At 54.3% G+C, this 13,644-nt stretch overlaps 1 protein-coding gene across 4 annotated transcripts; it reads right to left on the bottom strand.

The window, feature by feature from the left end:
• Positions 1 to 108: 108 nt before the first annotated feature.
• PCIF1 (phosphorylated CTD interacting factor 1) lies at positions 109 to 13,117 on the bottom strand. 4 transcript variants are annotated; one of them, XM_065523220.2, is made up of 17 exons: positions 12,998 to 13,117; positions 10,108 to 10,388; positions 8,685 to 8,827; positions 8,469 to 8,593; positions 7,196 to 7,333; positions 6,869 to 6,999; positions 6,599 to 6,753; positions 4,896 to 5,043; positions 4,717 to 4,800; positions 4,373 to 4,472; positions 3,112 to 3,274; positions 2,258 to 2,430; positions 2,026 to 2,112; positions 1,757 to 1,941; positions 963 to 1,056; positions 690 to 865; positions 109 to 604 (listed from the first exon to the last, which is right to left on the bottom strand). In XM_065523220.2, the coding sequence occupies exons 3-17, from the start codon at positions 8,806 to 8,808 to the stop codon at positions 373 to 375; spliced, it is 2,115 nt and encodes a 704-aa protein (XP_065379292.1). In that variant the 5' UTR covers positions 8,809 to 8,827; positions 10,108 to 10,388; positions 12,998 to 13,117; the 3' UTR covers positions 109 to 372. The 4 variants fall into 4 exon arrangements, with proteins under 4 accessions (XP_065379292.1, XP_005569268.1, XP_073861519.1 ...); XM_005569211.4 differs by having other exon boundaries at positions 10,221 to 10,388; XM_074005418.1 differs by lacking the exon at positions 7,196 to 7,333.
• Between the last annotated feature and the right edge of the window lie 527 nt (positions 13,118 to 13,644).

Genomic DNA, 13,644 nt, shown 5'->3' with positions numbered 1-13,644 from the left:
TGAAGGTCCAGGGACCATGAGAAGGAGCTGCTGGAGGGAGGGGAGTGTGGTCCCAGAAGTAGCTCCAGCTGCCTCAGCCTTCTCTGCCCTCAAGACCCTCACACATTCTTGGGGGGGTTTCTGTATTTCCTTTTACAAATGAAACAAGGTGGCAACAGGATGAGGGGTGGGGTTGGGAAGGCATCGGGACCTATATACATGGGACTTGGAGGGAGTTTGAGGTGAGGAGTTGGGGACAGGCAGGGAGGGGAGCCCTGGCAGAACCATAATCTTCCTATGTCAGTGGCAGCGGGGTCCCTGTCAGGCCCCAGGGGCCTGAGTCCCAGCAGTCCAGACCAGCACCCCTGGGGCTCCTCCTCCCCGCAGGGTATGTTAAGTGGGGTGAGGCTCGCGGCTAGGGCCCTGCTCACGGCCCGAGTCCCGGTCCTTGGCATCCGAGGAGGACGATGAGGAAGAACCAGAGCTGTGGCTGCGGCCTGACTGCCGGTAGGCAGCGCTCAGCTCCTGCAGCCGTTCAGGCGTTGGCACCCACTTGGCAAAGCCAGGGTCGTTCTGTAGGAAGAGCACGGCCGTGTTGTGGACGGCCTTGTAGTGCATTTCCTCCCTGCGGGCAAAGGCAATGGCTCAGGGTGGGGCTGGGCCTGGCCTGGCCAGCCTAGCCTCCGTCCCCTGCCCTCCCTGGCACCCACTTCTTGCAGATGTGCTGGGAGCCACTGCGGTACTCGTGCTCAAAGGCAGGCAGGATCAACTGGTGGCGTTTGAAGCGGCTCTGCTCCATGCGGGTGAGCGCTGGTGTGGGGGGTTCCCGCCACTCTGGGATGAACACGATGAAGGACAGGGGCTCCGGTGAGCTCTCAAGCAGTTTCTGTGGAAGGGGACACAGGGTGGACGTCAGGGGCTGCCTCCCAGGTGGCTGGCAATCCTGCCCTGTTGCCCACCCCTCACCCTGGCAGTGCACCCACCTCAAAGTGAGAGACCATAGCATCCATGAGCTCCTCGCAGAAGGGAGGGTTGGCCTCAAATGAACCACTCAGTGGAGCAAAGTCTAGGCAGGGCCTGGGGACAGGAGTGAGCATTTTAAGTCCTATCAGGACCCAGTCCCTCAACCAGAAACAGGTGCCATCCTCAACCCTAGGCAGCCACACTGAAGAGATGGCCTCTCCAGAAGCCAGCATTCACCCTAATTCACTGGGGCACAAGGCATAACCGTCTCCACTGAATGAATGAAGACAGTGAACGAGGCTCAGGCTGGGATGCCCATGTTCACCAAGCTGGCATTCAAATCCAGTTCTGAGCCCACCACTACCACTACAGCAGAAGCTGCACCCAGGATCCCCAGCTGCTGAGCTCTGGACCTCTGGAGGTCCTGGCCATTCTTCCTTCTGGAGACAGCATTACGTTCTCTCATCTGTACTCACCCCCACCCCTAGTTTGTAAGGCCTCTGAGGTCTGTGGCCCCACTTCTCATTCCTCTCAGGGCCCGGGACCACGTGTTCCTATTCCATTCTGAGCTGACTCACTGAGAAACCCAGAGGCCAGCTAGGGGTGTCACATGCCTGCCCACAGAGCCAGAAAAGCTCAGACTCCCAGAAGTTAAGCAACATGTCCAAGATCACATAGCTGGTAAGAGGTGGAGGCAGGGACTCCACCCAAGCCTGCCTGACACTACAGCCCAGGAAGCAGCCAGCAGAGGCGGGCCCGGTGCTCTGGAGGACCACTTCCCTGGCCTGGGTAGAGGGCAGCCCTTGGCCCTCACCCGCGGGAGCCAAAGTAGCCGTCTGTGTCGGGGAAGGCAGAACAGTACTGGCGGAAGTAACAGTTGAGGGGTGAGGCGAAGCACTCGAAGCTGACGCCGAAGAGTCGGTGGAGGGCCTCAAAGACGTGCACAGGCAGTGACCCCTGCAGGCCAGTCCCCTCATAGAGGCCCACGCCGAACATCATCTGTGGAGTGGCCATAGTCAGCGCCTGGGGCTCGCCCTCCCTGTTGCCTCCTGGGGAGCCCTCCCTGCTGCCCCAGGCCTGTACCTGGTACCGTCGGAGAAGACACCAGACCCGGGGCAGGAACCTCTCAAAGGCAGAGTCATCAATGCAACTGTAGCGGTAAAGGAGCCACTGTGGGGTGGGACAGAGAGGAGTGGCCTTCAGCAGTGCTCCCTCATGTCCTCATCACTGGGCTCCTGCTGGGGACTCTGCTCAGGAAAGATCCCAGGCCCTGACTCGTGCCATCAGCTAGGGACTTCCTCCCCGTAGCTCTTACCAGCTTGCTGAAGTAGTTGCGGCTGACCTTGACCATCTCTCCCTTATACCGGATGCAGACCACGTTGTTCTCCATGTGCATCTCCACGCTGGGCATGGGGGGTGCAGACACAGCCAGCCGGACTGGATAGCAGTACACAAGGCGGGGCTCCACCTCAGGGGCGTCCACCTCCTCTGTGGGCAGGGAGAGCAGTGAGGGACCATACTCCTCATTCTCATGCTGCAGCCACTGTGGGCCACATGCTTTCTACTGAGAGAGGGAAGTCCCATTTCACAGATCAGTATAGTGTGGCCTAGTTCAGTAGAAAGGGAATGAAAGCCATAAAAAGAAACCAGCCAGACAATTGGCTGGGGCAGAAACAGGTGGCCTGTCTCAACATGCTCAGTACCGAAGCAGGCCCCTGTATGCCGTGCCTTGGGCTGGTAGGCAAGAAGGCTCAGGCCTATGGGTCCTGGTGCTGGGCAGAAGTACAAGAAATGCATCGCCATCATCGTAATAGTGACGATTCCTTATTTGGGGATCTTTTTGGGCCACACGGTTTACCTGAGTTACTTGTGAGTACTCACACAATCCTACCACCAGGTGCTGTACTTCAGTCTGGGGAAAGTGAGGCTTGCAGAGAATGGATGTAAATTCGGGTACACCTAACTACGACTCCCAGCCTATCTTTCACCACCACCATCTGGCTCTCCCTTTATCACTCCTCCCTGTTTCCCAGAGAAGTACAGCCAAAGGACACAGCAGGTTCTGCCCCAAACCAGTCCCTGGCCTTGAGGCTCAGCCTCACTTGTCCCTTCCATCAGGGTATAGAGCTGATGGCATCACAGCTGGCTCCTCCTCCACCTTTCCCCTACCTGAGATGTTGTTTTCCTTAAGGATGGCAAGGTGCTTCTCTCGGATCCGTTTGACGTACTCCAGGGAGATGTGGTAGATCTTACTGCAGATGCCTTCCACGGAGTCCTTGGCTGCAGCTGAGACGTGGGGGCCACACTGCCTCCGCAGGTGCTCCAGGCGATCCTAGAGGAGATATTCTGGATCAGGGCGCTAGTGGAGGCCAAAGGGGCTCAGCTGGGCTGGCAGGTAACCGCAGGGCTGTTGGAGTCCAGCAGTCCTTGTTTTGAAACCAGCTCTGCTACTGACTAGCTGTGTCACTTGGACATATACCCTGGCTTCTCTGAATCATTCCTCAAGTGCCAAGGGGACACGAGATACCTAACAGGGCAGTTTGAATATTAAATGTAATCATTTCCCTTAAGGGCTTACCAAGTGCCTGGCATACAGTAAGTGTACAATAAATGCCAGTAGCTTTTGTTGGGGTTACACTGCTAGATCCCACGGTAATTACTGGAGAAACAGACAAACCAGCATGGTCCCAGCTTACAGTGTTTGCAGTCTATTGGGGAAAGACACAATTACAAAAGAGTGTTGGTTGCTGCAGACTTGAGATTTGAGCTTTTAGCTACTTGCAAAGATGACTGTCGGGATTTGTAATTTTGCTGAATCACGTGTAAAACTGAAGAGTGAGAATGAGTCACTCTGGCTAGTGAGTACACCTACCTTTGTCACTCTCTACGTGTCAAGTACACAGTTACTATCGTGAAGTGCGAAACCTTGTCTCTTGTGAAATATGGTCCTGAAAAGAAAGCCCATTGCTAGTGCTGGTGGAGAGGTTTAAGAAGTGATAGGTTTTGGCCAGAAAACAGAATTGTTTTGGACACATTAAGAGTAGGGAATTCAATCTGATGGTAGCTCTTAACTATGATATGAATACACACACCCAAGAAAAAGCAGGCTGTCAATCTGTTTCCAAAAATCTACTCAAGGGAGATGCGGAACATTCATAAGGCTGAAAGGCAGCTACCTGTGGTGTGTGGCCAAGCATAAGACTCCATTAAGACTGTTAATGGAAATGTTCTGTGGGAGAAAGCCAGGAGCCTAGAGAAACATCTCCACAATCATGAGTTTGGGGACTGATGAACGTCAAACGTCTGCCATATTCCACAAGAATAGGCCGCTGGGGGAGGCCTTGCCCAGCCTGGACAGGCAGAGTAGGCTTCCTAGAGGAAGTGGCCACAGAGCCCTAAAACTGGCCTTCTCACCCGGGGACCCACTCACCATGTAGTCCTCCTTGGAGGCTGAGTGGTCCTTCCGAAGCCAGCTAAAGGTGTCTTCCACATTCCATTTGACCACCTTCCTACTGTCGGGGGATGCACTCCTGCCAGTCAAGGGGAGGGTAGAAGAAAGGAATGGCTTGGCTCCACCCTCCTCACTCCACTTCCATGGGCTCCCTGGGCATCAACCCCTAGCTTCCATCACAGCCCTTGTTCTGCCTTTAGGAGTTGGCCCCACTTCTGCCACCAAGAGCAACGACAGCCCTGCATGAGACCAGGCAAGATGGCCTATGACCTCCCACTTTGATCACAGACCCATCTTGCCTGGGGCAGGAGACAGAGGCAAACCTGGACTCGATGAGCCGCCTGGCGGCCTCCGCATATTTAAAGAGCAGGCGCTTGGCTTCCTCCCGGAACTTGATTCGGGATAACCTGCGTTAGACAGTGGGCAGAGTTAGAGCCCTTCTATACATGACTGGACACAGAAACCAAATGGCCCAGGGTCATCCCCAGTTGTGGGGCTGTACCTGATGGGAATGTCATTCATGATTTCACGAAACATGGAAGGTGACACGACTGGTTCACAGTTGCTGGGCAACAGGGGGTCAGATCCTTTGTCTACCACCTTGCGCTCCAGCATCCAGCGGTTGAAAGACTCCCGTGGAGGCTCAATGCCTGTAGGACAGGAGAGCTGCTGAAGGCCTGGATTTAATCAAGCAGTCCCACTTGGAGCTTGGCACATATAGGAAGCACCACATTCAGCAGTAAGCAAGATACAGTCCCACTTCAGAAGCTTCTAGGCTGCATTTCCCAAAATATTTTCTAAGAATCACTAGTTTTATAGTGTTAATAAGTATCTAGCCAGGTGTAGTGGCTCACACTTATAATCTCAGCACTTTGGAAGGCTAAGGTGGAAGGATCGCTTGAGCCCAGGAGTTCAAGACCAGCCTGGGCAACACAGTAAGATCCTGTGTTGCTAAAAAAAAAAAAAAAAAAAATTAGCTGGGTGTCCCAGCTGCTCGGGAGGCTGAGGCGGGAGGATCGCTTGAACCCGGGGACCGAAGCTGCAGTGAGCTGCAGTCGCGCCATTGCACTCCAACCTGGGTGACAGAGCAAGACCTTGTCTCAAAAGAAAAGAATAAAAAGGCCGGGCGCAGTGGCTCACGCCTGTAATCCCAGCACTTTGGGAGGCCGAGGTGGGTGGATCACCTGAGGTCAGGAGTTTGAGACCAGCCTGGCCAACATGGAAAAAACCCGTCTCTACTAAAAATACAAAAATTAGCTGGGCATGGTGGCATGTGCCTGCATTCCCAGCTACTCAGGAGGCTGAGGCAGGAGAATTGCTTGAACCCGGGAGGCAAAGGTTGCAGTAAGCCAAGATTGTGCCATTGCACTCCAGTCTGGGCAACAGTGAAACTCCATCTTAGAAAAAGAAAAAAAAGTATTACATAATATAAAAAAAAGCGGGGGGGGGGGGAGGCCAGAGGATTCTATCTTTGAGCAAAGTTAAATAGGTTTATTACTAATCATAAAAATTAAAAACTAGGCCACGCATGGTGGCTCACATCTGTAATCCCAGCACTGTGGGAGGCCAAGGCAAGCAGAAGGCTTGAGCCCAGGAGTACAAGACCAGCCTGGGCAACATAGCAAGATCGTGTCTCTTAAAAAAAAAAAAAAATTGGCCAGGTGTGGTGGCTCATGCCTGTAATCCCAGTACTTTGGGAGGCTGAAGCGGGTGGATCACGACGTCAGGAGTTCAAGACCAGCCTGGCCAACACTGTGACACCCCGTCTCTACTAAAAATACAAAACTTAGCTGGGCATGGTGGTGTGTGCCTGTAATCCCACTACTCGGGAGGCTGAGGCAGGAGAATTGCTTGAACCGGGACCTGGGAGGCGGATGATGCAGTGAGCAGAGATGGTGCCATTGCACTCCAGCATGGGCTACAGAGCGAGACTCCGTCTCAAAAAAAAAAAATTTTAAACTACAGTTTATTTAATACTTATCCATTTTACTTAATCCTTGTCATAGAATCCTAAGGTATAAATACTCTTTGTTTTTTTGGTTTTTTTGAAACAGGGTCTTGCTCTGTCGCTCAGGCTGGAGTGCATTGGCGTGATCATGGCTCACCACGGGGCCCCACTTCGCCATTCCCAAGCTGGCCTGGTCAAGCCTGGCTCTTGCTAAAGGTGGGTGGAAATAAAGGAGGCCGCAGCCCAGAGGCAGGTACCCTCTCGCTGCTGGCACAGCTCCCGGTAGTGCTGCCGAAGCTTCAAGATGAGCTGAGAGCGGAGCAGCTCCACTTCAGGGTGCGGGGGCAGCACCTCTGAAGGCCCCCGGTGCTTGATGACAGCATTGGTCTGGATGTCCAGGTCCCAGTAGACCCTTGGGGCACAGAGAGGAGTGATGAAGATGCCCTGGCCACCCACACCACACCCCACAGTCCCAGACAGGCTGACGCTAGCAGTGGGTGCCCCCAAGCCAATCAGCGGGGACTCACTCAGTGGGTCGCAGGAGAGCTGCCTGCTGTTTATCTTCAGGGGACGTACCCCACATCTTCAGCGTTGGGGTTCCTGGGACACTGGGGGAGCTGGGCACCGACTGGCCTGTGGGTGTCACTGGGATTTCAATCTGTAGTGAAAGTCACAAAGGTGTCAAGTCAGGAGATTCACCAGAGAGGCTCCATCCAATACAGTGCACACCTGGTGAACTGTGTCCCGGGCCCCCCTCCTGGCTGGCCTGCCGACGCCTAGCCCCTGCAGGGAGCCTGCGGGCTGCCCATCTGAGCTGGCTGCTCAGCAGCCGGTTCCTGGCCGCAGACACTCACCTTGGGCTTCTTCACACCATTGCCGCTTGGCTGCTCTTCCGAGAGCTGCCGCTTTCTGGGCTTGTTCTCAGCCGGGGGGGTTTCCACCAAGCTTGAGTCTTGGGGCAGTGGGGTCGCATTCAGCCCCAAAGGGTCCGACTGGTGGAGGGAGACCAGCAGAGTTGCAACCAGGGCCAGCGGCTTAGGAGCCCCAGGACTTTGAATCCTCAGGCCCTCCCACCCCTGCTCCTACTCCTTAGAGAAGAGCAGAGGGGCTGGGATACAGGCAGAGAACACTGGGCTCCAGTCCTGCCTGCAGCTTGCAACTGCGACAGGGTGTGTTACTTCCCTTCCAGTTCTCTTACCTTCAGAATGGCCATGCTAAGCCCTACATCACCACTGAGATTAAATGAGTCAGTGAACATGACTTGCTTAACATGGCATCTGGCATGAGATCAGTACACATTACACATTATTTTCCTCAAGAACAGAATGAAAGGAATAAAGGAAAAGCTCAAAAACTGCTTATTGTTGTAAAAAGCAAAGCCCTGCAGATAGGACTCTTGGTAACACCCAGAGAACGCATAGCGGTGAGTAGTGCAGCCCTGAATTCACATCAGATGCGCGTCCTGCTCTGCCTATTACTAACTGTGAGGTTTTGTACCAGTGGTTCCCCATCTTTGAACCTCAGTGTCTTCACATGCAAAACGGAGATGCCAACTATTTTGACTGTGCCCAGTAAAGACATGCTGCCCCAGCTGAGAAGGATCCAAAAGCCCATGTTCCCGCCAAACAGCCCATGCCTGTACTTCCCGTCGTACTGACATGTCAGATCCTAGAATGTTCTTTTCCTCCCCACACACACTCGCTAACCCTCTCGCCTTAAACACTCATTCTCAGGGCTTTTCCCATCATCTTGCCTTTCCCAGAGTAGGTCAGGATCCAGATGTACTATAACACTTCCTCATACACGGACCACAACTGTCATCCTACTGTCTGCTGGCAGCCCATGGGTGCTCTGCGACCGCAGGGAGCAAGTCTGCCTTTTCCATTCCTGCCTTGCGGCGCAGCACCCACCGCGCAGCAGCCATGCAATCATCTGTTTACTTGTCAGTCTACCCCATCTGAGTGTAGGTTCCATGAGGGCAGGAACTGTGTGTGTCTTGCTTGTCATTGTATCTGCAGGTGCCAGCACAGGGCTGGGCACTGAACGGCTGGCTCCTCAGGGTACATTTGGGGAAGGCCCAGGTGCCAGAAGCCACTCTGAGACCCCCCACCCTAGGCTGGCACTCACAATCACATCGTGCTGCCCCAGCACGGGCATCTCCCACAGGGACTGGTTGGTGAATCGGTTGAAGTAGTAGGGACGATTCTCCCTCCGGCTCCAGCACTTCTCCCAGCCTGCATGGACCAGCTCCTCTGCAAACAGGCATGGGGCCCAGCCAGGGTCAGGGCTACTCCCAGGGTGCCCTTCCTACCCCACCACCCCACTGCTGCTCCCCCTCAGTACCTGGGAGGTCCTGCACCAGGCGGATTGGCTTTGGAGAACAGGGCTGGCTCTGATTGGAGGTACCTGGGGAGTGACTCAGCAGGGACGCTTCCTCCCGGGGGCTGCCGTGATTCTCATTGGCCATCTCTGCACCCACAAAGGACCTGCCACACAGAGGACCAAAGAGTGTCAGCTCCACCCCCTCACCCGCCAATTATAATCCACCCAGGGCCCCAGTGACCACCCATGGATGTGGAGAAATCCAATCAGGTCCTGTCCTGGAGAGCCAGCATGGTGCCACAGAGCATCCCTGGGATCTAAGCTGCAATTCCAGTTGTTCAATGGGTGCACTCCTGCTGCTTCCTCTGCCTAAAATTCCCCTCCCCTTCTTCTCTGCCTGGCTTGCTACTGTGTTCACATCCTCCAGGAAGCCTTCCTTGACTCTCCCCTCCCGAGGTCAGGTGGTCAGAGCTCCTCCTCAGGGCCGTGAACACCTCTGTCATAGCACTCAGATGGTCTGGTCTATCAGCTGGGTTTGTCTCCCCATTAAGCTGTCAGAACTCCCAGGAATAGGAACTGGGTCCAATTCAGCTCTTTCCTGGGCTCAGGCATAGGACCTGGACCCAACAGAAGCACTATTGATTCTGCAAATATTTACAAAGCACCAAGAGCAGCAAACAAGACAGAACAAGATCTGCCCTTGAGAAGCAATTCCTACAAGAAGGAACAGTAACAACTTTCAGGAGGAGATGGGATTTTACTGCTTCTATCCAGTAAAATCTAAAAGGAACAAAGCACACTAGGGAAGGGCATGGAATCTAATTGGTCACCTTATTTTACATTACATGGCAGGAAGCAGCTGTTGCTAAAATAACCAATGCAACTGAGAAGGACGATCTAAATGACTCCTTCATAATCCCCAGGTGAACATTTACTGTAAGTACCAGCAAGGAGGCCAGTTCCTTCAGATCTGTATTCCCTACTCCCCCACCCAAAGCATGCCCAGCACGAGCCTCAGAAGCCAAAGTGCTTCTGGCCTGGGGCTGTCAGACAACTGGGAGCTAAGACAGACTTGATGATGCTAAATTTGTTTTCAGTAGGTCACACTTCCCAAAAGAAATCAAACTTTTACCCACAACAAGACCACAAAGGCAGGCTTAATAATCAGTTATCTTTTCATGCTGAAATTTTATCAACTCATTGTGGTCACACTGATTTTCTCATGCTGATCAGAAGCTCTGATTGGTTGTTGACGACATGAGAGGAATCATTGGGACACTGATTTTATTGTACACTCCGTCACAGACTTCTTCATTAATTTAGAAAGGGAAAAGTGAATGGTTACTCCATCGGTACAGTTTGGCAGATAAAAACGCAGGGAGCAACAGGACATTAATGTACAACAAAAAGGGCCTTGATAACAAAAAGGTTGAGAACCACTGACCAAGGTATGAAAAAAACGAAGCTGCCTGGATTCTCTGGGCAGGAAGAATTCCTGGTGCCTTAGGGGCTGAGCCCACAGGTTTCAAGACTGAATGAAGTCCCCCTTTCTCTCACCCTCTGGGGTCTGCAATGCTAGCATGAGAGGCTTTTCTTCTCCAGCCGGATGGACCCCCACAGGGTCCCACAGAGGCGAGGAAAGGCCTGCAGGAAGACTCAGCACAGACGGATGGGCTGGTCAGCAGTGAAGTGGACGGGGCCCCAGGGGATTCCTTGCATCAGCAGCTGGAAAGCAAATAGGAAAATAGACAGTCACAGACCTGTGGGATGCTGCAGGGCGGGGACAACAAGAGGGGCAAAAACAAAGAGCAAGCTGGGGGCCTCCAGCACAGGACACATCGGGAGAGGGGATGAGGGAATACAGGAGATGAAAATGATACCTCTTAAGCTTTCTCACCAATAGGTTTGCTTTCATGGGCACGTGACCTGCACGACTGCACAGGGACCCACATTCAGGAAAGCCCTGAGCTTGGTTTGAGGCTCTGCTGTCACTGTCTTAAAATTTTTAATAACTTTTTAACAAGCAGCTCGCATTTTCATTTTGCACACTGGGCCCCACAAACTCTGTAGCCAGTCCTGCCAACTTAAGTACCCTTAGGCTGGGCATGGTGGCTTTGGCAACTTGGCCGGGGTGGAAGGATTTCTTGAGGCTAGGAGTTCAAAACCAGCCTTGGCAACATAGTGAGACCCCCCCAGCTCTACGACAAATAAAACTTTTTGTTTGGTTTTGAGACAGTCTCACTCTGTTGTCCAGGACGGAGTACACTGCATGATCTCAACTCACTGCAACCTCCACCTCCTGGGTTCAAGCGATTCTCCTGTGTCAGCCTCTCGAGTAGCTGGGATTACAGGCATGAGCCACACCTGGCTAAATTTTTTGTACTTTTAGTAGAGACGGGGTCTCACCATGTTGGCCAGGCTGGTCCGAACTCCTGACCTCAAGAGATCCACCCACCTGGGCCTCCCAAAGTGCTGGGATTACAGGTGTGAGCCATTGCACCAGGCCCAAATAAAACAAACAAAAAAAAGCACCTGCAGTCCCAGCTACTCAGGAGGCTGAGGTGGAAGGGTCACTTGAGCCCAGGAGCTCGAGGCTGCAGTGAAGTATAATCATGCCACTGTGCTCCAGCCTGGGTGACAGGGCAAGACCTCATCTCTTTTTTTTTTTCTTTTTTTTTTTTTTAGTGTATCTTTTTTTTTTTTTTTTGAGACAGTTTCACTCTTGTTGCCCAGGCTGAAGCGCAATGGCGTGATCTGGGCTCACCACAACCTCCACCTTCCAGGTTCCAGCGATTCTCCTGCCTCAGCCTCCCGAGTAGCTGGGATTACAGGCATGCGCCACCAAACCTGGCTAATTTTGTATTTTTAGTAGAGACGGGGTTTCTCCGTGTGGGTCAGCAAACTCCCGACCTTAGGTGATCTGCCCACCTTGGCCTCCCAAAGTGCTGGGATTATAGGCGTGAGCCACCGCGCCCGGCCAAGACCTCGTCTCTTAAAAAATAAAGTACCCTTAGACCAGAGAAAAATCAACAAACATACATATCACTGATCTGGGGGACACAATCCCAAGCCTCCCACAGCAAATGAAAGGACACGCTCTGAACGTCTTGCAAAAATAAAAACATGCAAACGCCGTATATGACACATCTTGTTCGCCTTTATTGAAAAACGTTTTTCCCAAGAAACAAACATCCTGTGATATTGATGCACCGGGTAGATGAACTTCGCAGAATACGCACAAGCGGCACAGCTTAGTGTGAGGCTAAATGGGGACACTGCAGTATTTCCAAAGCCAGCTGTGCATCAGAATCATCTCGGAGTTTGTGGAAAAAAAAAAAAAATTCAGACGCCTGTGCCTCACTGAGCATCTCAGGAGCCAGAAATACGGAGGGGAGGCACACAAGAATTTGTATTTTTAAAACGCACCCTAAGAGACAGGATGACTCATTTTTTCACACTATTTGAAAAAATTTAGCCATTTTTTGCGATTAAAACCATTTTTAATTCCCTATGTGACTTGAGTGCAGCAGGTCTGTGGCCGAAGTACCAGCCCTGGGGTTGGACAGACCCGGATTCGAGGCCCTTCTGCTTCCCGGCTTATAAACCGGAATCACTCGACCGTTATGTGTAGAGTCCAGCATTGTACGCTCCCAGTAAGACATAACTGCTCTTAAGATAACATTTTTATTTATCCTGTGGCTTCCCGACCCCCACGCATACCGCAGTTTGACAATTACCGCTACTCAAGGATAAACAACTGTATCTGCGCAACCAGAGGAACCCACCAGAAGCCAGAGTCCGAATCCGGGATTGGAGGCAGGTGGGGCGGAACCATCTCCGCAATATACCAATCAGAATTCTCCGGCCCAGTAGGGAGGAGTCAAAGGGCGAACAAAGTGCGCAGCCGCGAGGGCGAAAAGCGGCAAACCCCAGCGCGCGCGCGCGCGCACCTTCCCCTCCCCCACCTCAGCGAGGGTGGGCTGTTTGGCGCGCGCGCGCGCCGGCCCATCTCCCGGGCTCCGCCCCCCGCCCCGCCGCGCGCTCCCGCCCCCGGGCTGAGGCGACTCAGAGTCGGAGCCCGACACAAAGGCGGTGGCGGCGGCAGCAGCGGAGGGGCCCTAGAGGCCGCTCCGCTCGGGCTCTTCGGGCCCACCTCCCTCACTTCGGCCACCGGCGCGGCTGCCCACCCGCGGGTCTAAGATGGCGGCGGCAACAGAGATGGGGCAAGAGGCAACCCCGAGCAGAAAGCGCCGGAGGGGCCGCCGCCGCCCAGCTTCGGATCCCCAGACCCTGGCGCGGCTCGCTGCGGGACCATGGCTTCCTGGGACTCTTACCTGCCCGGAGCGGACTCGAGGGGACGCGGCTACACGTTCTGCTCGACCGCCCGTTTTGCCGCCTCCGCCTCGCCCTCCCCAGCGCCGCTGCCGCCATCTTGTGTCCCGGGCCGGGACTCCGCGCTGCGCATGCGCTGGTACCGCCTCTGAGGGACCTCGCCACGGCCGTGCCGCCATCTTGAGTGTGGCAGGATCGGCTGGCTCCTCGCACCCAGCTTGCTTTCGGCCCCCTCCCCTTCTTCCCATCCGTCCCTGCTGTGCCTTGTGGCGCTGAGGAGGGGGAGAGAGCTTTGTAGGCCTGCGGGTGGACTGAGGAAGGAATGAATTCACTGGCACGCCCTCGCCTCAGTTTACCCCGCGAGCTCACACGCAGGGGCCGGATGTGGGCGGTGGGCGGTGCGCGGCGGGGTCTTACTGAGCTTGCGCACTAGGGGGGCGTGGGGGCTGTCTTAGAACCAGCTGGGGTCTCGGGCTGGGCTGCCGGCCTAGGGGAGGAGTCCTGGTGACGCAGGCTCTGGACGTAGCGGGGACCTGGGTCCCGGCACCCGCGCGGCTCTGCTGCTTCCGGCCAGTCTCCTTCCCTCTCTGGGCCTCTGTGCTGCCTGCTGACGGAATGTTGTGCAGCCCTGCCCCATGCCTGGGCTACA

Source organism: Macaca fascicularis, chromosome 10 (assembly GCF_037993035.2).
Source record: "Macaca fascicularis isolate 582-1 chromosome 10, T2T-MFA8v1.1".
In the NCBI taxonomy this organism is placed as follows: Eukaryota; Metazoa; Chordata; class Mammalia; order Primates; family Cercopithecidae; genus Macaca; species Macaca fascicularis.
The sequence above is the reverse complement of the archived record's forward strand: the minus strand, read 5'-3'. Positions and strand labels throughout refer to the sequence as shown.

Excerpts from the sequence above, each read along its gene's own strand:
- PCIF1 (XM_065523220.2), bottom strand. The coding sequence starts at position 8,808 with ATGGCCAATGAGAATCACGGCAGCCCCCGGGAGGAAGCGTCCCTGCTG. Across the intron at positions 7,000-7,195 it reads ATGGTGTGAAGAAGCCCAAG|ATTGAAATCCCAGTGACACC; the intron begins GTGAGTGTCTGC and ends CTTTCACTACAG. Across the intron at positions 1,942-2,025 it reads GTCTTCTCCGACGGTACCAG|ATGATGTTCGGCGTGGGCCT; the intron begins GTACAGGCCTGG and ends GCCACTCCACAG.